The 26,882-nt window shown below is 42.1% G+C and overlaps 1 protein-coding gene and 1 long non-coding RNA gene across 7 annotated transcripts in view; both read right to left on the reverse strand.

Annotated features, from left to right (window-relative positions):
* The window catches only part of LOC130598990 (uncharacterized), a 71,604-nt gene extending 55,614 nt beyond the window's left edge, over positions 1-15,990 (reverse strand). For 3 of the 4 annotated variants that reach the window (XR_008972126.1, XR_008972127.1, XR_008972125.1), the window contains exons 1-2: positions 15,885-15,990; positions 5,497-5,604 (exon numbers count right to left, since the gene is read on the reverse strand). This is a non-coding gene — a long non-coding RNA (uncharacterized LOC130598990). The remainder of the gene's footprint in view (positions 1-5,496; positions 5,605-15,884) is intronic. The other variant, XR_008972128.1, reaches the window with a different exon arrangement.
* Positions 15,991-21,171: 5,181 nt separating this feature from the next.
* Positions 21,172-26,882, reverse strand: part of RABGAP1 (RAB GTPase activating protein 1) — a 68,883-nt gene continuing 63,172 nt past the window's right edge. For all 3 annotated transcript variants that reach the window (XM_057409019.1, XM_057409020.1, XM_057409022.1), the window contains 5 exons: positions 25,813-25,917; positions 25,245-25,328; positions 24,443-24,514; positions 23,711-23,908; positions 21,172-22,904 (listed from right to left, as the gene is read on the reverse strand). In XM_057409019.1, coding sequence (XP_057265002.1) covers positions 22,782-22,904; positions 23,711-23,908; positions 24,443-24,514; positions 25,245-25,328; positions 25,813-25,917 — 582 coding nt within the window. In that variant the 3' untranslated portion in view covers positions 21,172-22,781. The remainder of the gene's footprint in view (positions 22,905-23,710; positions 23,909-24,442; positions 24,515-25,244; positions 25,329-25,812; positions 25,918-26,882) is intronic.

Below are 26,882 nucleotides of genomic sequence, written 5' to 3' on the forward strand. Positions count from 1 at the left end.
TGGAATGAAAATAAGAAGTGGCATGTGTGATACTATCTAACAAGGAGAGAAATTAATTCCCTAAACTATTAGAGCTAACCTCCAAATAAAGAATGAAAGACTTTGATGATACTGCAGTTAAAATCTGCAGAGATCAAATGACATTAGGCCAAATTAATCCATGAAGCAGCCAGGTTTGCTTTCCTCCTGTGGGCGCAGTGGGAGGAGAGGAAGGCAGGCGGGTGGTGATTGCACTCGGCATGAATCATTTGCTGAGCCGTGGTTCTAAAGCTAGAAATCAGGATACAGCCATCCATAAATAACTGTGTTCAGTTCTGTAATAAATGTTTTAACAAGTATTTTACTTGGATTAAAATGGGTTTGGATTATGACCTATATGGTGCACACTCTATGTGTTTTACAGTAGTTTTAAAATACTGTTTTTTAATTTGCCTTTATATAACCTTCCGTTATGCAAAGTTGCACAGTGCAGTGCTGCACCACTGCAGTACCTGAAGTTGCTGGAAACAACTTTTTTAATATAAAAATGGTTTAATAAAAAAGCAAAAGGGAGGGAATTGGTGATGCTGCATTAGCATTTTAGGGTCTCTGTTCAGAGAGGAAAGTGTCTGAAACACCCGACTGATAACAGTTAAAACATTTGGTATAAATTAGGTAGTAGTGTATCAGGCCCGAAGCTTCTTGTTTTGCATCAAAATGTAACAGCAAAAATAAACTGTATTTCATTTCATTATTGAAACATCAGATTCACTAAATAACTGCATGTGTAGGTTTATCCATAACTCAGGGTATGTCTGGATAGAATTCATAAGCTGATACAGAAAGTTGTTAAGTATTGTTAGCTTTGCTGCTGTGGGCAGAAACCTGACCTTGCAGGTGGCCCATGAGTTGGCACCCATGGGACCACATCACCATTTGGTTACATTTGCAGCTGCAACTGATGAGCCATCAGAATGTCCTTCCCGCTCTGTGGGGCAGGTTTTCATCTGCTGTTATCTTCAAGGTGCAAACCTGGGTCTTGGGCTGAAGCTCACTTAAAATTCAGCCCATTCTTCCAGCCTGTCAGGCTAAGCTGTCCTGATTGTGGAGCAGCAGGCTGCTCCAGCTCCTTCAGCAGACAGGAGTTTAGATGCATCAGGGCAATGTTAAGGTGCATTATAATGAACTTCTCTCAAGTATTCCTTTCCTAGCTTAACTGATGTCAGTCTGACAAGCACTGTCCAGTTCAAGGACTGATTATTAAAATGTCTTGCTGGCTCTTATTTGATCTGCTTCTTTGTGGCTTGTACTTGGCAGCTTAATCCATTTGTATTGATTTCCATCAGAACTGCTTTGACTGTGAATTTCTGTATTTTTCTGTCATCACCCTTTTAGCTCTTACAGTCCAAAGCATTCCACTCTGCTGCTTCCAAATTCTCACTTTGTTGTACCTTCTGTTGGAATCAGTGATAAGCTCCTAAGGTGCAGGATTTCCTCAGAACCTGTCTCACTGAAAATGGAACTTGAGCAAAACATTCCCATATTGAAGTGTCATGGATGCAGGCTCCGTAAGTGCCAAAGAGCTTGTTGGCATGGGAGAGAGCAGTTAAATTCTGACAGCAGGTTTTAATCTAACTGAAATACCAAGCTATTATCGGATGAGTAATTTGGGTAACGTCTGCTTGATCAATATTGCAATAAGCACTGTTTTGCTAAGGCAGAACTAGAACTCCTTTCTTTTGCATAATACTTGCAAGTTTCCTTTTTGAAGCCTTCTCACAGGAGCATGGTCTGAAGTGCCTTTTCTGTGAGATCAGAGGTCTGGTTTATGGCTACTAAGTTCTGTATGTCTGGATATACCCAACAGGCAAATATGTAAACCTGGCTCTGTATGCTTGGTGCAGCTGCTAGTGTCACTGCCTATTTTGTAGCACCTTCTCAGTGAAGCAGAAATGCTATTTTATAGTTTGAATTTCTGGTTCATGTTAAAGAGTTCTGGAAAAGTTCCTTTCAATTAGTACATATATAAATAGGACAGCAGGGAAAGTCTGTGTCTGTATACTGCCCACCTTAACTCTAGTTTTAGCTAGCCAGATGACAGCATGTATTTTGGGAGATGGTGTCTGGCACTTAAAGGATGAAAAGAAGCCAGAGATTTACAATAACAAATTGACCTGTTTAATGTATTGTCTGTACTGGAGGTGAATGGCATTTCCACTGACTTTGGAAGAACAATTGTGAGTTTCAGTGGTCTGCTCTGTTAACACTGAGGACAGTGAGGTTGCTTACACAACAGGGAGATGAAATACAGCCTGTTCCACTGTTACAATAGCATGTTTGCCATTAGCCATGCTTGCATAGAAAACCCACAGTCAGGCAGGTACATGCTTTCTCTTTCTACCAGTTTGTGTTTCATGGACCACATGTGTGGAGATGTGTGTCAAATCAGCCTGCTGCACTGTCTGATGGGGTCTGAAGTGCCCCAGCTGGACAGCAGGTCTCTCAGGCCCATCTTCCCACCAGACAATTTAATCCCAGTTGAGTTCTTATACCATCGTAGCACTGGTGTGAGAACAGCATTGGTATGACCTTGTTGTGAGATCATGTATTCTAGAAGCAGTCTTTTCCTTTGCTTTGAAACAGGTGAAAGCTAGATAGACGTACTGTTTAGGAATTAGCACGACTTGAGAAGACACCCAGTGCTATTGTACACAGGGTACACGTCAGCTGGTAGCTCCTCTCTGAAAGTGCACAGTTCTGCAAGGAGTTGGCACCTCCATTTCACCAGCTGCAGGGTCAAAACTTGAGTTTTAAACAGCAGTCTTTACAGATGGGAATGCTGAAGTACTGTGTGCTGATAACGATACCTCAGCAGCTTCCCCCCCAATGGGTGTCATCTTCCCAGATGCAACCATGAATTTTTAAGAAATAAGGTACTTGATAAAATCTCACTTTGCCCTATGAGATTTCTCCAGGCATGTTTCTATCTACATAAGGTTTTAAAGGGAACCAGATTGGTTTGGAGAGCTTGGCTAGCTGGAAGCATGGTACGTGATCCTTCCTGCCATCGTGCCCTCTCGCTTGCTGTCTTAAGCACACATTCAGGAGCTGGAACATGGTGACCCAATTCCTGGGCATTGTGCCAGCTGGATGGAGGGAGGCCAGCCTGTACTCATGAAGGGAATGTGTAACATCCAGCCTCTGTTGCCCAAGCGAATTCTGTTGGACGCAGTGCACAATCCAACCCTCACAAAGGCAATTTAGTGCCTGGGTAGGTGACTCCTAATCTGTCTAATTTGCTGTCATGTAGCCAATGTGAGCTAATGAATGATTCAGCAATTGTCATGGCTGCCACTTAATGTGCTGTAAACCTGCTACTGCGACTTCCACTGCAGCTAAATACCTCTGCTTCTGTGAATGCTTTTCTCCTTCACTGCCTTTCTGATCACCTTCTAACACCCCAGTAAATAAGTGTTTCTAGATTCTTAAAAACCTTTAATCAAAAGCTTCAGAGAAACAAGTTTTCCTACAAATATTTCAACTTACTCATGTGCCAAGGGACTATTTCTACTCATTTACAAAGATCTGTGAAAACTACTCTAGTATCTCTGATCTCTGGAGACTAGGAGTCTTTCTTTGAGAACACTCACCTTCTGGTAGGAAAAAAAGATTTAAAGTGTATCTCACTCAATACTGTGCCCTGTAGCCACTGAAAGAACTTAACTGGGGTAAAGTGTACAAATCTAACATTATTTGAGGCTTTTTCTTTCATTTAACTATTGAGAAAAATTTCCATGGACCACAAGTTCCTTTACAGTATTAGGAAACAGAAAATGAAAGAAGAGTAGCACGAGGATTTTTCACAGGGTCTAGGAAAAAAAGTATCTGTTTGCTGGCTGGTGACTCTGGGACATCAATCTCCTGGCACTTCCAAAACTCTAAGATAGCAATAAATATGAGCAGCTCTAACCTATCATCCCTGATCCAGTCCCAGCAATGTCCTGAGAGAGTGTCCCTTGCTTCACCTGCAGTTCTGCATCTGCACTTCTGAGAGCCCCACAGATCATCATAGTCTAGATGTGGGACTCCAAGACATCTCTCCAGAACTGTATAAATGAAGAATACAGTATTTCAGTCTTCACTCAGACAAAATTGCAGGCTTCCCTCTGCCTCTTGCTTTGTAGGCTAAGATACAATCACTCAGTATTAGAACTGCTCCTGCTTAGCTAAATTCTCTGTAGACAGTTGCCTGTGACTTAAACAAGGGAGAAATACGTCCCAGCTTAGATGAGTTCCAAGTCGCAGCAGCAGCTTACAGAACTGGCTACTATTTCCGGTGGCTCTGGGACACAGTACAAGAACTCTGCTGCAGTGGATTCTTTTGGCTACACGATGAGTTCAGATTGTTGTTCACAGTTGTGAAGCTGACTAAGACTTCTCTCTGGCATCAAAAGAATGAAAACGAGCTCTCTGCTGGACTCGCTGAGGAGTTCTGTTAAGAACAGTTGTACTGTCTCAAAAAACGGTAACTCAGCTAGAATGCTCAGGACACAGACCCTCTTGGGCTTCCTGCTGAATAAATCTACTGAAAAATGAGATGCTTTATTGACTTGTTTAAAGCAAAGCAAAGGGATACTGTAGTTCCATCTGCTATCTAAGGTATAAGAGATAGCTTACTTGTTTCATTCTTCTGTTATAGTACATCTGCCTGTTCCTCTAGCCTGGGGTCTTTTAGAAGATGGTGCTTTTTCTACTAAGCCTGTCTGACATGGTGTAGGCAATGCAATGCCTTACTAAAAGTATCTGTGTGAATTATGTAAAAGAAAGTTCATCATACTGTACAGTTTAAATTCAGTAAAGTGGTTTCTTCCTCCAGTTCCTGTGGCTCCATGAACCATTCAGACCACATGTTTACCTTCACGTTTAAGAGGAGTTGAATGTCCCAAAGTGCTCTGTGGAGATGTGCAGTTCAAAAGCAAATTTCTTACTTTGGATGTTATTTTATCTTGTATTTGGTGCCTTAACTCTCTACAATCCAAGGTCGTGTATACTGTACCACAGGTAGTTTAATAGTTAAGTGTGCTTTAAAAGAACCCCCTCAAGCATAGTCTAAAGCAACTGTGCAAAGACTGAAGCCTTCTCAGGAGGAGAGTTCTCTGCCACATTTAATTAATAATCCATTGATAAACAAGTTGCAAGAACCACAGATTAAGACTATTTATCTGATTTCCAACTTTAAAGGCTTGTGGCAATAAGATAATGAAGGGTGCAGTCTCTTCTATGCTCTGTAAGTAAACACTAACAATACGCAAAATAGCAAGCCAGAATTGCATGTTTGTGAAACAGCCCTCTGGACTGTTATCTCTACTAGAACAAATTACACTAATACTAAAAGGCATTAATTGAACGTAATTGTCCTTCATTCACTGGTATGGGGGAGTTGCAATGAGTAAGAGTTGGAATTAATTTTTCATTCCAAAAGAGCACATGGGCTTAAGCCTCATTCCTGCCTCTTACCTGGATCTCAAAGCTCCAGGTGCCTTAGCTGCTTTGCAGTTCATGAGGTGTAGTGCAGCTTCTGCCTGAATGCTCACTTCTGAACACATCTGGTGCTGGTAGAATGGACTGAGGCAAGAGAGAGAGAGAAAAGAAAACAAATTAAACTGGAATGCCCTCTCCAGTCTTAAAAGTTGAGCATCTGGGACAGGAAGTTGGAGGAAAAGTTGCACTGCCTTTTCCAAGTCCATTATTAGAGTCTGTGGTAAACCAGCAGCCTCAATACACTAAGAACAGGGGGTGATGGTATTGTTTTTCACTTGTTTAAGTAATAACGCAAGAGCTCTGAGCTAGCCACAGAGCAGGCTCAGAGCTGCAAATGATGTTGCTACAGGAGATAAGCTGGGTTTTTTTTCCTGTTCAATAAACAAGTCCAGGATGGAAGCTTTTCCAGAGAAGAAATCCAGTGAAAAACCTTGATTTCCTGATGCAGCCCTATCCAAAGCAGGGAGACTGCTCCAGGCAGTAGCATGCAACTGAATTCTTGGAGGGAAAGGAATAATAGTAATTTCCTCTAGAGGAATACTAGTAACTTATTTTTTCTACAGTGCCCACAGTGTTCTAGACAACTTGCTTTTACACAGAACAGCACGGCAACAAGGGAAAGCAAATACTGCTTCCACAATTACCTGTTGTAACGCACATACTTCAGGTCACCAACATTGGGGTAACTCGTTATGACAAAGAAGGTTCATCTTTGCAGGAAAGCATATTTTGACATTCTGTCCACTTCTATTTTTAAGCTAGAGGGGAGTTAATTCTAGCACTCATCTGTTTCGAAGGGAGTAGAGCAGAAGGTAAGTTTTAACTTTGTACTTTGAAGCTGCTATGAGTAAGTTGTTTAACAGTGTTCCATGGGAACAACCTGATGTACTTCATTTTCTTTATGTTCATTTCCACATTCTTAGAAAAGCACAAGCTTGTGTAAGCATAATCAATACAAAGTTACTCAGGGTACTGTGTCATCTCAGCAGTGGACACAAACTGCATCTTCAGTCAACAGGCACATATAAATCAAGCTTAAATTAAGAGGAACAGAACATCTTGGCAGGTTTTGCTTTACTACTGGCACTGTTACTATTTAATGATCTATGCATATGGCAATATGTGTATTGCTGCACTCCCAACAGAACCTGTAGTTCTGTATGGGCATCCTGTAAACTAACGAAGTAAAATGTAGTCAGTGTAGGGGAGAGAGTATTCTTCTTTCATTATATCCACAGAGAACTGTTTACAAGCAGACAGAAAGTGATACTGCTCAAAGCAGAAAAACGGTGGGCTGAAGAACAACATTCAGAGCAGTACAGCTTTTGAAAAGCTAGTGATTCTAACTAAATTTTCATTAGTTATGAAAATTCTGATTTGCTGTACAGATTAGTTCCTGTGTTTTCAAACTAGTATCACTGCTTCCCTGCTCAAAATAACAGGATAAAGACCAGTGTAGCTTTCTAGTAACATCTGTTACATGAAAATACAGAAAGCAGAAGCTGTACTGCAGAGAGCATATTCAACTACAGAGCCATTCTCTGGGCAATGCTGCATAATTCAAGAGTGGGTAAATTTGCCTTCAGGGACAACACAACACATAACAGATGCTACAAAAAAAAAAGAAAAACAAAAACGAACCACCACAGAAAAAAGCCTCGAAGCTTCGTCCACTCATACATTTATTCTTCCCTGAAAAAGGGACAAGTACACTCATATGTGCTTAGTGAGTTACACATCAGACACCACAAAGGTCCTTAAGGACACCTTTTAAAGCTAGTCTCCTTTTGGACAGAAAAGGGAGAAAGTTGACTCTGTCTTCCAGTTCCAAAGTGCAGTGTCTTATTTCTGATCCTAACCCTAAGTCAATATTTATTGATTGAACTGACTAAGCTTTTTAGGTCGACAAGCTCTCCACAAAGTAATTCTGTTCTCTCGAGCCTCTGCAGGGGCCAGCAACTGGTGCTTAACTACTACTTCCACTTCTGTATGTCACCTGTCCTCCAGGTCTCCCAGAGCCAGTCTGGGCCACCTGCACTTCCAAGAGAGCAACACTGCTGGGGGGGGGACTGTCAAAAGCACTGAAACACTCCAGTGAAGTCTCAATGGGCTGTATGCTTTAAAGTCCTGTCCAGTTCTCAGTGACAAAGTTGAGCATGAAACCTGTACTGCCAAATGTACCAGCCCCTTAAATGAGAAGGAAATCTATGGGAAGCAGTCTCGGAAGTGGAGATTTTGAGGAAAGGCTGGTATTTTTCAGGTCCAACTCATGAGATTTTTCTTTTTTAAATGGTTGAGCTTCCACCCACCAAAAAATCACCATCAGTCAAATTAATTAAAACTGTTCCTGTTAATCTGAGCTAAAACATCCCCCTGTGTAACCCAAACCACCATCACCCATCCATCTAAAGAATTCTCAAGCAAAGAATCCTCGGGAGGCAGAGCCCTGCTGAGCCTGCACACTAGGAGGCAGACAGGCAATGTGGCAGTGCAGTATAATGTGACTTTTCTGATGACAATTAATTCTCAAAACAAGGAAAAGACAAGGGGCAGTGTTTCATGCTCAGCAAGTTTGTGGATGGAAGGAATGCAATTCTATAAATCACTTGTACTGTATTTCTGTTTCTAGACTTGAATGAATTTCACTTTTCCTTTGTGGGTCAGCACAGTAAAACATTAAAAGAAAAGGTCTATTTTTCTAAATCTCTCTCACCAATAGGGGTCTGGCCTGTAACCAACAGATGGATATCTTTATCCACAGAGGACACAGTGTTTATTTTTACACTAAGATTGGACATGGCATTGAATAAAAAGAAGTATGACCTTTGAACTATCTAAACCTTAAATACTCTGAACAAATTCTACAAATGAGTAATATGGTGGACAATTCCATCTTTCTTCCCCATAAATCTCTCAGAAGAAGTTACCTAGAATTAAACTTCCAAATGAAGTACCACAGATCCCTGTGGTCTAATTTCAGACTACTTTCAAAATATTTTAAGATTTCTCCCAGTTTTTAATGTGTAGAGAACAACGTTTAAACTATTCCTGACTATAAATAAAGCAACTTCAAATAATTTGGCAACAACTGTAGTTATTTATAGCATTAAAAATGTAATTGGAACATTCAAATTGTCTTAATTCGGTAGCAGCTGAGTGGAAAGAAAAATAACTGCACACTGAGTTTTAAATGGAGCTGTATCTACTCACTAGCCAAGAAAGCCTGCAAATGTAAAGAAAATGGAACGCTCTTTGTACATGAAGTTGCTTCCTCACGTGATGCTGTACCCTGTACACTCGGCTTCATTTGGCTTCTGTGTTGTGGTTTGTGTGCCAGCCACTGTTATTAACTGTACACAACACTTAGATCTGCACTGTAATCTTGGTTCATTTGCCACTGATTGTAACCCAATGCTACAGATTTCTCTGTATATAAAACCGTAACCATGTCCCATTTGCTTCCAAGAGCATACAATAAAGGCATCTCTCTGTAAACAGGAATTATGGCCTTATGATTGGTTTGGGGTTTTTTGTTTACAGTGAGGAAACTGGCTTTAAGGTTTTTCAAAGCCTAGGAAGCCAAACCACAGAAGTGCATTTGACTTCAGTCAGGTAATAGGTTCAGCACAAAGGGGAGACAGGCTTCCTAAGGCTGCAGTTTTATCAGAGATGAGTATTAGCAAAGTGGTGACTCCAAGATGTAAACCTAAAGCAGATTTATGCTGCAACAAGCAGAATGCATTCCTTCACAAAGGTGGCAGTGAACAGAGTATACAGGAGTGAAACTGGGCAAGGGCTGCTGCACACAAGTAACCCTGGGGTTTAGCCAATGGCAGCAGTAACAGAAAAGCACAGAGAAGGCTGTGCTGGCCAGGAGGCAAGTTTTACCTCAGAATGTAAACTGGACATTTCCTAGGATCTGGCTAATTAGAAAAAAAAAAGTATGTCTGTTTTCTTAAAACATAAATTACATGTATTAAGAATACATAAGGTTCTTTCTCAAACTTTTCTTTTCTCCTGCCCTCTCATTTCACTGTATTTCCTAAACATTAAATTCCTGCTGCCCAAGTTTGCCCTCTGAGGTCTGAAGCAAATCTGAGCAATTTCCTCGTCCGGAGACATGAGGGCAGGAATTGAGGATACCATGGAATTGTGTGGCTGTTCATTGCTTGAGGCTGCAACTCATGGTAAGATTTACTGGAATATACAAGTATGTCCAGCTGCCTGGACTTACAGAACACAGTTTTACTCTAAAAGGGAAGACAGAGCAGTCATCATATGCTCTTACCTTTTCTTTGAAGTATTTTTTCTGGTCTTTAATTCAGAATTTAAAGTCTAAGTGCAGAGCTCACTAATTAAATTCAGAGATCAACCCTGAGGAAGGATTCAAAACTGTTGTGAGCTGGCTGAAGTTGAGATTGCTCTTAATAAAATGAGAAGTATGGAACCCCACACCTTAGCATATATAACTGGAATAAGACAGTGAGAGACTTTTACACTCAACAAAACAGTGTGCAGCCAGCTGAGTCTGCTGTTGTGCAGCAAACAAGTCAGTTGTGAAGAGCGAGCTATTGAGGGACCACTGTGCCAAAACCAACTAAACTATGCATCACTTAAAAGTCAGAGCTGCATCAAATATTTAGCAAGTAAGATCCATAAAGGCCTGAATACAGTCAGTTAAGAAAACATCATTAACACTTGGCTGTAACAGAGGTCAATTCTACCCTATGTATCAGCCTAATATCATACCTATGTACATGCTTAATGTTGGTGAGCTTATTAAGAGGTCATTCAGAAAGCTACCTCAGGATTATCATCTCAGAGGTGCTGAGAAGGCTGACAGCTTTTCAGCATAGCCTGGCAACTGCTGGTCAGTGACAGCTAGTGAAATGAGCTGGGTCCACTCCAGGAGCCAGCTGACATTCTGTGGCCTCACAGGAATGAGACAAGGAGTAGATAAGGGAGGAGTGCATGGGAGGAGTAACACAATACCCAGTCTAGACTGATAAAGGAGGTTGGCATGTCCTTTTCACTGCGGGACATCTCCTACTTTTAATTTTATTCCTTTCATGCTGTAGCTAAACTAAACTTGCCCAGACACGCAGTGTCTTGCTTGGGAGAACAGGGAAGCTGCCACGTGTGGCCCCTTGTACTTACCGCCTCTCTCCCCCACCGCCTCCAAATTTCCAAACAATTCCTAGTTTTGTCTACTTTTTCTCAGCACACTGCAGCATCTCTCACTATCAACCTGCAGATGAATGCATGCAGTGAAATCTGCAACAGAAAGCCCCTTCATCATTTCCAGGCCCCTCTCAACACTGCTTGACCACTCCAGCCCCATCCCTCGCTGGCACAGCACTGAAGGGATCCATGCAAAAGGAGCCATCTGCTTACAAAGCAGGATGCCCAGTTCATCTTGCTGTAATCAAAGCACCTTGAAAACGTTTATTTGCTCAGAGAGAAAGTAGGAAAAAAAAAATATTTACTGAGTGATATTCATGAAATTAACAAGCAGCCTGTCACTTCCACATGCAAAGAACTGCTGCATCTCCAAACCGGCCCAAAAAAAAAAAATCAGAGAACTGGCTCTAGTCTCACTTTACAATAAACACACAATACCAAACAATGGAAATTTCATGTCCTACTTTCTCTTAATTTCAGCAGCCTCATTTATCGAGATGTCAGTTCCTTTTTTTCATGAATAAACAATAGATCCCAAATGCAAGGTTTTGTAACAGACGTTTGGGACAGTGAGGGCGGACAAAAGCTCTTACTTACTCAAAAGCACACCTCTGGCCTGTGTACAGCAAGCAATAAACCATCCCTCACACTGGTCTACTTTGATGCTGGTCTGTTTTAAGAGACTTGCAAAATGGTAAGGAAAAGCAGTTAATGCAGAGGGCAAATAAAGGTCTACTTTCAAAAGAAAAGTAGGATATTTAACAGTATCTCAAACAAGGACATCTATGTTCCCCAGGCTCACAGACAACCTTCCACAAGACTTATAAATGGTTGATGATTCCAGGCTTTCTTCCAAAAAAAACTATATCAGAAGCAGTATGTCAGCATTTAGGTTTGTGAGCACTTAGATGCATGACAGACCAAACCACACCCAACTTGCCACAGGACTGCTAACTGGGTGACAACTATTAGTTAAAGACTTCAGCATGGGATCAATTCCTATTGTTCCACAAAGAGTAAATCCAGAACCAGATTACAAAACTGACCACTGGATGCCAGCTGTGGTGATGTGAATTTCATGCTCAAAATGTGTCCCACAGACTACTGCACTCCCCTTCAGTTCCCCCATCAAGTACCTAATACAAGAGTCTCCCCAGTACGAGAGGAATCTCCATCTCTGCTGCACAACTCCCTGCTGGCACTTTACACTTGCTTGACTATTACCTATCCTTAACACGGCAAGCCTTCAATAAACCAGAAGCGTCCCCTTTGCTAAACTAGCACAAATTCTTCATGAACAGCACCCCTCTTTCTGCAAGAATAGGGTGTCACCTCTCTTGATTGCTCACAACATAATGCTGACTTCAGTTGTCTGCTGCAGGATTTGAGTTCCAGCAAGTCAGCTAGAAAGAATTCTTCTCTTTCCCATTTGCTAAGCTGTAAATTTTCCTTCCTTTTTGTAACCCCAATCCTTGCTACATTCAACTGGAAGAAACTTGAGCTGCTAACGCTTTCAAGGCCTTGAATTAATCTTCACTTTGGGCTATATATTTCAGCATATTTATTTGTGAAGGCTGTGTGTACTCTTGTTACAATAATACAAAAAGGCCCTTTTTGCTCCAGGCACAAAACAAAAATCTAGAAAGGCATTTGAATCTCAAAAAAAGGTCACATAGCCCAACACAAGTAACACTTCCCTCTCACCCTCTCATATGCGTGCTTAGATGCCAACAGATAACCAAAGATGAGATCTCCTGCTTGCAGGAAAAGGCAGACTCAGCCCTGCTGGTTAGGATTTAGTCAAAGAGATTTTAAAAATCTGAGTAACTTCTGATTCCAGTAGAAGAGGGAAGGCTGAAACAGCGCAAGATGGCAAACTATAGCCCAGTAAATCAAATTAGGTTGACCTGCAAAGCAGTTCCACCCAAACTCCTTTATTGCTGACACTACAGGTCTTGAGGAAGCAACAAGATTTTTGCATACAGCACATAGTAAGCATGTGGACAGTGGTTGCATCGCACAGGGCAGTTATCCTGGTTTTGAGAAAGATGGTGTTACATGTTGAAGACACAGAACTGTCTGCAGCCTGGGAACTGCAGAGGTCTATGACTGCCTTAGTTTAGGGTGTGAATAAATAAACCTGAAAAACAAAAATGAGAGCAAATCCCAGTGACTGGAAGAAGGGTGAGGAGAGCTTTCTCCATCTTCTATTAATAGTTATTGCAAAAACCTTCCTTATGCTGGTTAAGATTCACGGCTTAAATCCCCAGAAAATTAAGGCAAATTGCAAAAAACTGATCCAAACTGACTTTGAGGACTCTGTTTCCATGCGATCTGGGAAGAAAGTTGCTCTTCAGAACAAGCCAAGAGCCAGTTTGCAAGCCTCAACCACCAGACCTCATTCCAGGCAATTCCATTTCATCTTGGCAAGAGCACAGGCAGAGCCCTGCCTGCACCCTTCCTGGCTGAGGGGTGGGATCTTCCCTACACAACAGCTTAGCAGTTTGAGTTGGAAGCGATAAACCATTGCAGTGATGCCATGGTTACAAAAAAGGGTCTGTCCCTCGCACCTCTGGCTGACCTGTACAGAAAGAGCACTATCACAGATTCCTTGTCATTAGTCCAATCATTTGTTCTGTAAATTTTGTTCTACATATAGCTGAGGGTAATAACCACAAAGCTCCTTAAGGGAGGCATCTGCTTTGAAGCATCTGATAGAAGCACAATGGAACTGGTCTGCCAAGACCGTGATGCATGTTCAAGCAGCTATCTCAGGATATTTTATACTCTACTTAATTTCTCACCTTGCTTGCTATGTACAAAAGGCACATGGACTATTCAGACTTGTCTGGGACAATGAGCTGGCTTATTTTAATACTGGAACAAATTAAAAATCACACAGCCAATGCAAAAGACAACTCCCTCCCTTGCAAAAAATAACTAAATTAAAAACCCCAAAGAAACCAGTACAGCCAGATGAGCATATCCCAGATCAGAAACACGCAGCAGTGTCAGGTGAAAGATGACAAACAAACTAAATTCAAGTACACTAAATTATTCTCACTGATTACAAATGAATGAAGCCATGCACATAATTTAGAACTTCCCAGTTATGCTACTTTTACTGGACTCCTCACTCTGTCCTAACCACAGAAGGGAGCAGCACCTGTAACTGACCTTCACCGATCAGAGCAGGCTGTTGTGCTGCTTGTGGATTCTAAAAACAGCCAGTTACTGTAATGCTGAGACTGAAGGCACCCAGGAGCTCCACGGTTTGCTCTTTGTGTCTGTGCTAGCAGCAGACATCTCATCCATAATTCATAGGTCTGGCACAGGATTCCAGAGCTCTTCTAGCATGCTGGGTCTTCTACCACACCATGCAAAAAACACCTTAGGGAGACTCAGTTATATCTTAGAAATGCCACCCCTTCCCCACCATACTGGATGAGATCTTGTTCCACAAGTGATTCTTAATGGGATTATGCAGCAGCAGCCCCACCATGCCCTGGGTAGGTGGAGAGCTCAAATACAGAGTACACAACTGTAACAAGCCTTCATTCTCCGCCTCTTTCTAATCCACTCACAAGTATTAAATTACCATAAAACCATTTCTTCAAACTAGCATAAGCCTTCAGGGCACGGAAGCCATTAAGCCACTTCCCTCTTTTCCTGTCAGCCAAGAACAGTGCCAAAACCACAGTGGTTTTCTGTGGTATTCTTAAAAGAACTGATAAAACCCCTCTGCTCACATCATGAAAGATGACAGTGGCACAGCACGCAGTCTCATGTCAGCAAGTATTTTACTACCTTTTCTCAGGCACAGAAATTGAATGGAATCTGCAGGGCAGTGAGATAAACTGGCCAGACAGATTAGAAAACCCCATCAGGAGTCATTCGAGTGTCACCTCCCAACATTCATTTATGACTGTGGCTCCAAGGCTACCCTTTACCCTGGATCACACAGGCACCTCTATGCATTAACAGATGCTCACAGCAGGGAGTTTAAACACACAGCTTTTATGTATTCATGGTATACTCTGACTGTACACCCTGCACGATGAGGGTTTCTGCTCATATCTGGCAGTCTGCAAATCTCATAACTTCCACACTTTATGGAGTCTGAGTCTGGAATGGCTGTGATTGCATCTGAAGCACTGCAGAAACTTCCTAAAAATCATTACTTTTGTCACACAGGCTATTGACCACGGTGAACCTCTGCAACATGATAACTAGAACAGTGTGCTCACTTCTATAAAACAACCTGTGTTCTGAATAGTCATCCCCTCCAGAGAGAGCCATGTATAGATTTAAGCTGCACAGTGAAGGCCCACAAGGTGAAACCATGGTATAGCAAAAGAAAAACTGTCACATCACCCCCAACTGTCACTAAAGTCAATAAAGCTGATAAAAACCACTTCTGCCCTAACATTTTAAGTAACCCACAGTTTTCATATTCTGAGAAACTTTTCACTATTATGTGATGAACTTTTGCTATAAAGTTTGCTACAGATCATATCTTAACAAGTATTAGAAAAGCAAGAGAGTAACTCAAAGACTTACAAGTACTCTCAACCAAGTTCAAGATGTATTATAAAAACATCCCACAGATTTACTTCCAGCATGTTTTGTTTTACTACACATGCTTGAATTTTACTATACTTCCTCCTAGCAGATCTTTTCTGTACAAGAACAAAACACAACTTTCAGAGAAGACTCATAACAGAATTACATGGAATGCTCTAGTCAGGTAACTACGTGTTTAAGCAGTTTTATTGCTGGTTTGAACTAAACGCTGCTCAATTTGTAAGAAGAATATTCTAAGGCACTACCAGGTGCTCTGCTGGCAAGCCAGTGCAAGCCATTATTCTGAAAGCCCATGGCAACTGGCACCCGAGGGCAAACACCTCTGATGTCGGCACTGCAGCGTCAAGACAGCATCAATCCGGAATGCTGGTATATGCTCCTCCTTCTCCCATCCCAAAGCAAAGGAAAATCATAAACCACAAAATAAATAGTGAGGCATATCTGGAAGACACAGTTCATTGTGTCATGTGTCACCCACATCTAGTTCAGAGTACATTTTAGTACAGAGCTTATGGCACACCCTTCTCTTAGAAAAAACTCAACTGGCAATAGTTTATCTCCAAGAAAAACCCACTCAGCAGCTTTTCTACATCACCTACCTACAGAAAATCAAGCTCACAACAGAGTTACCACAAAACCTTTTCATTATAAAAAGTGCAAAGCAGCATTAAAGTACCAGAGTTGTCTACAGCAAAAGGAAGAGTCATAACAATAGAGCTACAGGATGTCTTTACTGCAAAACCATTTTAAGATGCTCCAGTTAATCCCACTGGACTAAGTAGAGCCTAAAGCGTAAAACTTTACTACTCCGCCCCTACCGCTGCAAACTAAGGATGTGACTCCAGAGCAACTGACCCTCAGGCTGGCTGCAGACCTGCCCCTCTCACACGAGCACTGGTACACACAGACAGATATCACCTGGGAGAGGACTGACCTCTTAGTGCAGCCTGATCATTAGATCAGTTCTACCACACTGTAAATCTGCACCTAATACAACAGAATATACTCATCAGAGTGTGCTTTTTAGCAAAACTGGAGGCTTAGGCCTCGTAGAGTTAATCATTAGACAAGCAGAAACTCAGCACACATTCAAGTGTCCTGAGGCAAAGTACAACATGCACCTGCATGAAATGCACCTGCAAACGTTTTCTTTCTTTACCTCCACTCCAGAATATGTAGAATTAATATGACATGCCAAGCAGACTCAATAATACATGTAGGAAGAATAAGACAGAACAAAAAGAAGTATCTTGAAATCTGCATTTCTGGCTAGATGCTATCTGGCATCCTGACAGAGTCTGTCTTTATTAATTCATTGCTTGAATTACCTAATTGCTGAATTTTATTAAAATAGATTTTAGCTCTCTCAAAGTATAGAGAGCACTTAATTTACCATTAAAAGATCATTCAACAAAGATGATTTCTGTTAAGAACCCTGCTATTTAACATCGCTCTTTAAACATCTTGCAGGGTCCAGGACTTTTACAGTGCCATCTGCAGCAACTCCATCCATGCCAATTTAGGCCAAACTCTTTAATATAATTACTCAGTCAAAAATGCAAGACATTTCTCAAAATTGGGTAGAAAACTGCTCCTGGAATCCTGAGGGGGAGGTCAGATAACTCATTATCTCCTCATTATCTGAAGATAACTCCTTATCTTCAGGAGCAGAAATCTGAAAAGTTCTATTTACAGTACTTTTCACCTTATGTAAATACATTTGTATGCATTTCACATGTAAACACATAAACTATAATAGTTTTTTTTTTTTGTCCAGTAGCTCCATTAGTACACAAATAGCTTCCTTTTACGCATCTACACAAGCTTTACACCTCAGTGAGTCTAAGATTTATGGAAGCAGATTTTGTTTCATTACTGGAGCTTCTTGTACCTCCAGCATCAGAATACAACCAATGCTCAGCAGAGCCTAGAGCAGGGAGGAGGAAGGAACGGACTGCCCTAACCTGCTCAGCAGTTAGTGACCTGATCGGCCTCTTGTTGTGCAGGGTCTCCATGGGGTGAAAGGTACAAGGCAGCCATGCATCACATTACAGATCAGACTGTTCAAGTGCACAGTGCTTTATGAGTTCTCACATCCTATTTCAAAGCTTTCCACTTCAGGAGGCCTCAATTCACCTCTCAGCAAAGCTGGCGCAAGAAAGGCACAAACCTATCTGTATCTGTAACAAGCTGGCGTGAAAATTACCCACTAGAGTAACAGGTACTGATGCTACACAGGAGGAGCACTTGCCACCTTCCTCAACCTGAGGGGCCTACACTGTTGTCTCCAAAGGGCAAAAGAGAGACTATTTAAATGCCATGGAAACTGTCAGGAAATTGACATCTCCACAAAGGCAACACACTACCAAGTTCAGCAGAGGTTTTCCTCATTGTCAACCTCCAGCAATTAACATTTTCTTCTGAGCATTTCAGCGCTCTCCAGACAGCAGCACACAGCAGTGCAGATGCCCGCTGAGGGGATCCCACACAGGTGCCATGGGGGAACCGCCACACTGAACCCTTCTGCTCCCCTCTAAAAACAAGATCAGGGGTGGCTCAGCAGCCGGCACCACCCGCCTCCCCACAGCCCTTTTCCCTCAGCGCCGCGCCCTCACCGATGCGTCCCGTCGCGCCTCGCCTTCCACGAAGCGTCCAGTAAACAAAATGGCGCCGCGGAGAGGCTGTCGCGAGCGACGCCTAACGCCCGCCGCGCGAGGCGTCATCTCTCATAGGTTACTCCTGCTGTCAATCAGCACGCCAGCCTATCAGAGAGCTCGGGGCCTCCGGCTCCGCCCTCCACGCCTCAGAGAGGCGGCAGCTGTGAGACGGCCGCGGGCCGAGTGCCCTATGGCATGAAGAGAGATACCGGGGCTGGGTGCTGGGAGCACGGCCCCTCCTCAGCTACATCAGCCGCAGTGACCGCATGTTAAACCTCAAAGCCAGCTGAGTTCCGTTCATCTCGTGTTCACCGAGGACTTAAAACGTGTCAGAAAACACTTGACTTTCAGTGTCACGCCCACTAACATGGTTTGTTAACAGGGGCAGGCATGCTCGTCTGGCAGTCGAGGCTTTTCCTTGCCGTTGCTGTAAAAGGACTGCAGCTGCGCGGCCAGATTAACCTAAAGGAAAAGCCGTCAGGACAGGATTATGCTTGTCCCATTTCATTAGCATGCAGAAAACACAGCACAATCAAATCCTCATTCCTCAGAGTCATTATGGACACAGCAGTAAATTCTTAGCAGGATTTGAAGGGGTTTGTATGCAGAGGCCTGGACTGGTAACACACAAGGAATAATCCTGCACAATTAAAAAAGTGGTGGTGGGGGGGAATATAGAGGAAAAAATTTAATAGAAAACAATCCTTGCTGTGCACACATACACCACATTTTAGTTATTTTTTATTAAGAAGGACCTTCAGTTTAGGTGCTTGCCTTGCATTAGGCTCCTTGTTTGACGGGTAAGCCACTGAGGGCTGAAAACCTTGCTGGATTAAGCTCTTACGTTAGGCACCTCTGAAGTGTCTAAAGTTAGGCAGGATGAACGCGAGCCAAGCTGTTGAACAGATGGAGATGAAATCCTCCTCTTGATAACAGGAACTTTATAGCACTGCCATGGATAAGAAGGGCAGCTAAAAAAAGTCCAGGAGGCAGTTATATAAATTCCAAGGAGGCTTTACCAGCGATGCTTCGGGGTAAAACTTTCCAATAGATCTGTGATACCCACTTCCAGCTGCAGGCCCTGAGCAGCCAAGTTCTGTGGCAAAAAGGAGATCGTAACACCAGAAATACCACCCTATGAGGCCACAGGAACTTCGTGATGCAGCACAAGCACACAAAGCATTAGGAAGCTGGAGCCTGGAGCACATGAGACTGAACACTCGGCATCAGCAGAGTGGCACTTGTACTGAGTTCAATGCACAAAGCCAGCTGAGAGGCATCTCTGAACAGAAAGGAAGGTGATTGATGAGCAGCAAATAACCATCCTATCAATGCTAGAAATGCTCCCAGATACACTCAGTCCTTCTTGCTTACAGATCTGTAAAATACTGGTGCTTATAGCAGCACAGACTCAAAGTCTTTTTCCTCTTTTACCTTACTTAGTCTTGCACACCTGCAAATTCGTCCTCCTCATCACAGAAATGACCTGCTTCCTTGTGCTTCCCACGTAACTGAGTTTCAAAAGATGTGTCTCTCAGCACAGGATTCCTTTTCCTTAATTAGCTGTGGATATTTCAGATGGAGACAGATGTGAAATACATTGGTAATATTTATTTTTGAGCATCAAAATCCTTCAAGTAGAGCTCTCAAATAATCCATAACGACTGGAAAGGGACTATAAAATGTTCTGTATAAAATGCTGTGCAGCAGTTAGCTTCTCATATGTATATTCCATGTCTACACTAAAATGAGTATATGCTGCATGCAATTTTGAGGTGATGCTTACTTAGAGAGTGGAAGAGATATGAACAATAAAGCAACTTTTCTCCTCCCTTTAAGTACCTCAGTTTTGAAGGAAAGAGGGAAGTTATGAAGACAGGCTGAGGAAGTTGGGGCTGTTCAGCCTGCAGAAGAGAAGGCTGCATGGAGACCTCAGAGCAGCCTTCCAGTATCTGAAGGGGGCCTATAGGGATGCTGGGGAGGGACTCTTCATTAGAGACTGTAGTGACAGGACAAGGGGTAACGGGTTAAAACTTAAACAGGGGAAGTTTAGATTGGATATAAGGAGGAAATTCTTTCCTGTTAGGGTGGTGAGGCACTGGAATGGGTTGCCCAGGGAGGTTGTGAATGCTCCATCCCTGGCAGTGTTCAAGACCAGGTTGGACGAGGCCTTGGGTGATATGGTTTAGCGTGAGGTGTCCCTGCCCATGGCAGGGGGCTTGGAACTAGATGATCTTAAGGTCCTTTCATATTCTAAATAGTGTAATAGTGAACTTAGAATCATAGAATAATTAGGGTTGGAAAGGACCTTAAGATCATCTAGTTCCAAGCCCCCTGCCATGGGCAGGGACACCTCACGCTAAACCATATCACCCAAGGCCTCGTCCAGCCTGGTCTTTCCCACCCCCTCTGGGGCAGACAAGTGGATGAAGTGCTTTGGCCTTGGGTTGTTTCTTCTTCTCCCTTATTTACCTTCAAACTTTCTCCAGAAGTTGTAATTACTGAGGAACTGCAGAGCTGAAGCTACCAAGGGACGCACCTCTCTGAAAGACAAGGCAGCAGAGACTATGCACAACCTTAAAATGCCATTCACTTAGGGCAAAAGTATGGTTGGAGAAGTGACAGCGTGATAACAGCCTCCTGGAGCAGGGCTGCTTAAAGTCACCTTTGTCATTTTGGTGACAAAACCACATTTTTACTTCTTGTTATCTCTGCAGAACACAGGCAGGCATGGGAGCCTGTGCCGCACTGACCCAGTTAGTGCAGCCGCCCCATTGCACCGCTCAACCCCCGGTTCAGCTCTGACTACAGAATCATAGTGAAGATGACGTGAATGACACTTGACCCCACAGGATTTGCTACTGATGATGATAAGCGAGCTAGCCTACATTTGTTTTGCAGATCCAAGCAGAATTTGGAGGGCCATGGGAAAAGGATGTTCTAAATTGGACATTTTTGAGGAATACTGAGTCACAGGCTCAAGCTGCACAAGGTCATTTCTGCAGTTTCTTCTTTTTTTCTCCCCCCCAAACCAAACCCTTATTACATAAGCAGTGTTGGCAACACTGAGAATATGCAGACTATTTTAGCAAAGCCCTTTGCAGCATGACTATAGTTTCAAGTCTGAAGAAGCCTGCAGATGCTACTGCTTCTACTTGAAGAAGAGAATTAGTTTTATATTGCAAAATATTTAATGAGTTTCCTGTTAAAATGAAAAGAAACAACAAAATAGTTATACAATTTTACTAGTTTATATTTCAATTCATAAAGTATACACACTGCAACTATGCTACCACAATGTCCACGCATCTAATATTGATGGAGTTACAGTAATTCTTTTTTTTTGGTATTAAACAATAGAGATAATGTATGGAGTTAAGGAAAAAAGCTTGGACATAGCATGTTCTATTCTGTAGTTACAGAGTACATTAGCTAGCATTAGTACAGTAAACAAGAAAAAGGTAGAAATACAAAATAAACCAAATATCTTTATATACAAACCAGTGCCTCTTATTGTTACCAGCTTATACTCACACTGCACACAAAATTTATCCACTGATGCAATAGATACTTCAGCATAACACAAACCATCATAAATTAAAAAAATTACAAGGTGCAAAACTCCATTCTACAGCTTTCTGGTGAGAACTCAATACAATCCAATGAGTAAGAAATCCAAGCACGTTTAGCACCTATTAGTGCAACTGCAGCGAGTGTGAAGAATGACCTACACAACCTTGGAACATGTTACCAGGGAAGCGAGTTGGACAGCTAGAGATGCTCGCAGCTACACTCACGCAGTGATTTTTGCCTCATATATATCTCAGTTTATTGTTTCTTTGTCCCATTCATACCTATGTGCAAAACTAAATCCTGGAAGCTTTCTCAGAGCTTCGCAGAAGGCCTGCTACAGCCAGGTAAAACCAAACAAACAAAGAACAAAAAACCTGACAAAAAACAAACAAAAAGACTCAATTCAATGTCAGACCATCCACATAATCAGTACTTTTTAGCAGTCCTGGTGTTGGGGATTGTAACGCTTGTTGATATGTGGATCAAACAATATGACACAGAAGTGAAACGGAAATCTGCCAAGAATTCAGATTATTCTTGTGTAGCACTTAGACATGTCTCCCAGCCTCAGGTTGTGAATTTGTTTGGCAGCCCATGCCAAAAAAGCCCAGAGTTGCATAGAATTGATAAGTAACAGAAAGAAATGCCAAACACAGAGAGATGGATGCTGCTTCTACTAAAACAAAGTGGGGTTGCTCGACAGGAATGCTGAAATCATCCCCATTCATAAAGCAAAACATGTCACCTCCTACTCTCCATATCCTACCTCTGGGGACTGCTTTCTGGCACTGATGTAGTTCTTGCTAAAGTTGGCTCTTTTTTGGTCTTTTTTTTTCCTTTTTTCCTTTTTTTTATTTTTTTTCTCTTTTTACTTTGTTAGTGACACTTTTCCTTTCAAATAAAATATTAAAAAAGGTTATAACTGTAAAAAAACCTATCATATGTAAACTTAACAGTTAGGGTTTGGTAAGTTCTCGTACCTAGTCTGTGAAAAGCCTCCAGCCAGACCGCAGAATGGAGTGTTTCTCTGAAGAACTTCAATCTAGCTACATCACCTGTTAAATATCAGTAGTATGAAGAGCCCATGTCTAGCAATAAAACCTTTCGTGTTTCCATCCTCTTTCTCACTGACCTACTGAAATCCCGACATGCTGTGTTTGTATTTTATTTACATTCTGGTCCTCTCATGTCACAGAATTAAACATCTGGCCAAGGAAGGCAACAAAAGGTGTTGTGTTAAGAAGGTGTGTTTGACAGAACTGCTTTTCAACAAGTCTCTTTTCCTTGGACTCCAGTCACTGTTTTTATAGAGCTTATTGTTCTGTTGAACCATGTTTTCTTCGCAGCTTGTACTTCATTCAATGCCAGACCCAAATGGTGCTCCAAATCCTGCAAACAGAAGAGCCATTTCAGTAATTTGTGGTGCATTCACAGCATAAGGTTGTATGAGTTAAACTTAGAAGGCTCTAGAACATCTACAATCTGTTGGCCACTTTAGAAGCTAAATAAGTCTTACACAATGAAGCACAACAAACTGATGAGGGGAAAAAAACCCAACCCTCTGAAGAGCAAACCAAGATGTGTGTCATTGCCCTTGGTGAAACACTCAGCTTTCCTCACTACATCCAAACCCTTTAATTCTTTCCTGTCTAAAAGGAGCTATTCCCACAGGAAGTGGACTTTCCACAAACTAATTTTTACCTTTCTTGTGAACAAGCAGCACTGACATGCCAGTTTTAGGCTGAAAGAACCAACAATGTTGTCATATTTTACACAAATACCTCAAATACCTGGAGAGCTTACCACTCATGTTTTCAGAAACATGTCTAACATCTGTGACATGTTACTTCTCCATTTAACACTGACTGCGAGATAAAGAAATGCATGATTCAGTACTTTGTCAGAGCTTGGATTTCTTCCAAGAAGTTGCAGAAGATCAGTCAGTAAGTGCTGCACTGCAGCCAGGCAGATGTCTGGAAGCTGTAGTAGCTGGTAAATACAGCTCATGCAATTTCAATTATTTTGTCTGCATACACAAAGTTTCAGATCCAGTGTTTGGTTAAATAACCCATACAGGAAATAGCAGGTTACAGCTTCAACCAACAGGCTCTGTTCCAATCCCTCTACAACAGACAAGTTTTTCTAGGAAGGCAGACATCCCCTGCAGACTACAAAATGAACCTCTGGAGCATTACCTGTATTTTACATTCCGCCTCCACAAGCTGCAACTTGGTCTGGGCCAGCTCAAGTTCCATTTCCCTCAGCTGGTTTTTCAGTGTTTCCTTCTCCTCATCTGTGTCCTCGTCTGAACCGTCCTTGGCAGAACTGGCAACCTTCACCCGGCCCTCCTTGTTGAAGAACTCGCGGCAGTGCTCGCAGTCATCCACTTTTTGCTAAAGCAAACAGCTGATTGTGAGCACCTGCATTGAAGTGCTGGTGCTAGGATCAAAGCCTTGTCCTGCCTCTGCTCTGGAAGAGCAGCACAACACACGAGGGACCACTGATGACTTGCAAACTCAGGAACTTCTGGGCCAGTACAGTCAAGCAGGAACTCCTGGACCCCCAGATTGACGGGCTCTGGGAACACTGCTGTGTTGTTGGTAACACTCTATTGCTACAATAACGGGCTCTGTACTACCTATGTGTTACTTCATGGTAAAAGACAGTCACAGAGAAATCTCCTTCAGATAAAAAAGACCCCTCAAAAAATTAAGTTACTGTTGCCCAGCATCGACATTAGTATGTAGCCAGTACAACATGGGAGAGAGCGGACAGTTACTCATCTCTTCTCCAAGGCACCACCCCTCAAGTCACAAAGGAACTCTCTTTCAACTCCCATTTTAGTAATGAAATAAACTTTGTGCTCACTGTTACAATGTTACTAAGAGATTTAAACATTGTAACTGTGGCTCTATCTGGTCTCTTACCCGTATTTTCTCAATTTCAGCTTTATTTGCTGTTTGCTGCTTTTCCAGTCGTTCACTCAGCTGGGAACAAATCTGACAAGCAAAATCATGTTACCACACCATTTATAAATGTAAATTCCCTCCCAAATGAATGCTAAAGCACAGCTAAATGCTACAGGAATATTAACATAGACAGTCTGAGGGCTCTTAGAAAGCCAGGAAAATTGGGATGCTGCATTACGTTGCCTCATTGTACATATTCTCATTCTCTACATATTTTTCTATGCCCACAGAAAAAGGTGCAGTTTCAACACAAATTATTAGCAGTTTAGCCTTGCTTAAAGGAGCCAGAAAAGACTCTTTCTGTTGCCTTTGGGGTAGAATAACGAGGCAAAGACAGCCAGAATAGAAAAAAAAACACAGTTCATTCCTCGAGACCTGTGTGATGCAGACTTCAGAATGTTCTGAAGGTTACAGGCCCACTAAAAAGATAGATGAATTTGCTCCCATGATACCTAATGCTTGAATTCCAAAGCAAAAATCTTTGACAGCAAAAAGGCATCTTTTTATTTCCTAAGTGCAGTTATTATCTGATTGAAGGAAGGAAGCTGGAACACTGTTTTGGTGAATGAGGTGAACCTTTCATGTACACCAGCCCATTTGAACAATGATGACCTACAAATACATCGGGGCAAAGAGAACAAGCTTCCCATTTAAAGTAGCTAAAATGTCTCCTCGAATGCATGACACAGAAATCTCCTAAAATACCTGAGAAAATCTCACAATTTGGTAGCGAACCACATCATCATTAGGTTGGACTTACCTGTTTGTAGTCACCAATGATAGAACTGTTCTTTTTGATCTCTGACTCTGCCTTATCGAGTTCCCTACGACACATTTCCTTCAGCTGGGAAATGAAAAAATAAAGGAAAATGTTTATATATTTGTAAAATACATAAATTTAAAAAATACCCAGGTGGTATTTAACTCCTCCTTAACCTCACTGCTGTACCTCTACCCGAGGTAACAATGGTCTTGCTCAGCTCCATGCAGGCAAGGAAAAGCTTAACTTAGGTGGCCATCACTATTAGAAACACTGACTAGCTTAGAGAAGAAGGTATAAAAGAAGAGTGCTGACAGCCAAAGTCCTGTTCTGCCTCTTTGTGCAGAAATCTCTGGCACAGTTTGTGCTTTCGTGATTTCAAGTTAAAAATTCACTGCCCTATGAAGCACCTTGCAGGAAGGTGAAGAATCCTGCTTTGGTGACATCCTTTACACTACAGAAGAGGGACAAACATGGCTTAGAACGCTAAGCCCTTCCCACACTTGTTATTTCATTTTTATAAATGTGTACTGCACAGAAACGTGAAAATGACAGCAATGCCCCTGACCTGAGCTGATTCTTCTTCCAGGCGCCTCTTTTCTTCTTCTGCATCAATCAGCTTCTGTTTGGTCATTAGCAGTTCCTTATTCAGAGCATCTGCCTTTTCCTCCGCCTGAAACGAAGAGCGGAGTACAGCACTGAGAGGGGCACTTGCTGTACCAAAGCTGCTGTGCGGCCACCGGCTCAGGCTGCATTAGGGCACAGCCAAGACTGCAGCTCTTTCATTCTTATTAAGGGCCTGTTCATTGTTATTAATAACAATAAAACATTATTCTTGACATTCTTTTTCTAAAACTTACCGTCTGCAATGGCAAAGCAGCACCAAATCAGAACTAACAGAATTCTACCACTACATTCCAGTGCTCCAAAACTCCTTGAATTCCGTGCTTAGAGTTAGCAAAACTGGAGTAGGGATTGCTCCAAAGAAATCCAATAACAGAAAGAAGTTTTTCTCATCCAGACTGGAAGTTGACCAACACATTTGGAAGACAAGTCACAGAACAGCTCCCAATGTGCAAGATCCAGAAAAGACTAGAGCCAGCTTAGACCCAAGTTCGATTTGCAGACATTCAGCCTTGCAATGAAAACAGGATTAACGAAAAATAGAACATTAAAAAAAGCCTCCAGAAATCTGTGACACCTACCAATGGATGTGATACCATCTTTGTTGTATCACCCAGGAAATACTGAATGAAAAAGCTTAGCTGCCAGAGCAAACGGAAGAGTCAGACCCCTCTCTCCTTTCCTCCTTAAAGAGATGTCTCACCAGAAACCACACAATCCTTTTGTACTGGAGGTTTTTTATAGAATAAAGGTGTATTGTTGAAAAATCTCAGGCTCCTTATAAAATGAAAACTCTCTCTGCAAAGTTGAGACACTTTTCCTGTCTTATACACAGCAATGCAGTACTTCCCAATAGGTGTATGAATTCTACATAAAAATAGATCAATAACTCAACTGCTATATAAAATCTTCAGAAAGCAGCTGTACCAATTCCCTTCAAAGGGAAGAAAATCAAAAAGTGGATTTTAGTCCCTTAAAGTCCTGCTGATCTTTTAAAACAGATGGCAAAGGCAA

This window comes from Pezoporus wallicus, unplaced genomic scaffold (genome assembly GCF_028554395.1).
Source record: "Pezoporus wallicus isolate ANWC-B61680 ecotype Strahan unplaced genomic scaffold, APGP_CSIRO_Pwel_v1 contig_8341, whole genome shotgun sequence".
Classification (NCBI taxonomy): Eukaryota; Metazoa; Chordata; class Aves; order Psittaciformes; family Psittacidae; genus Pezoporus; species Pezoporus wallicus.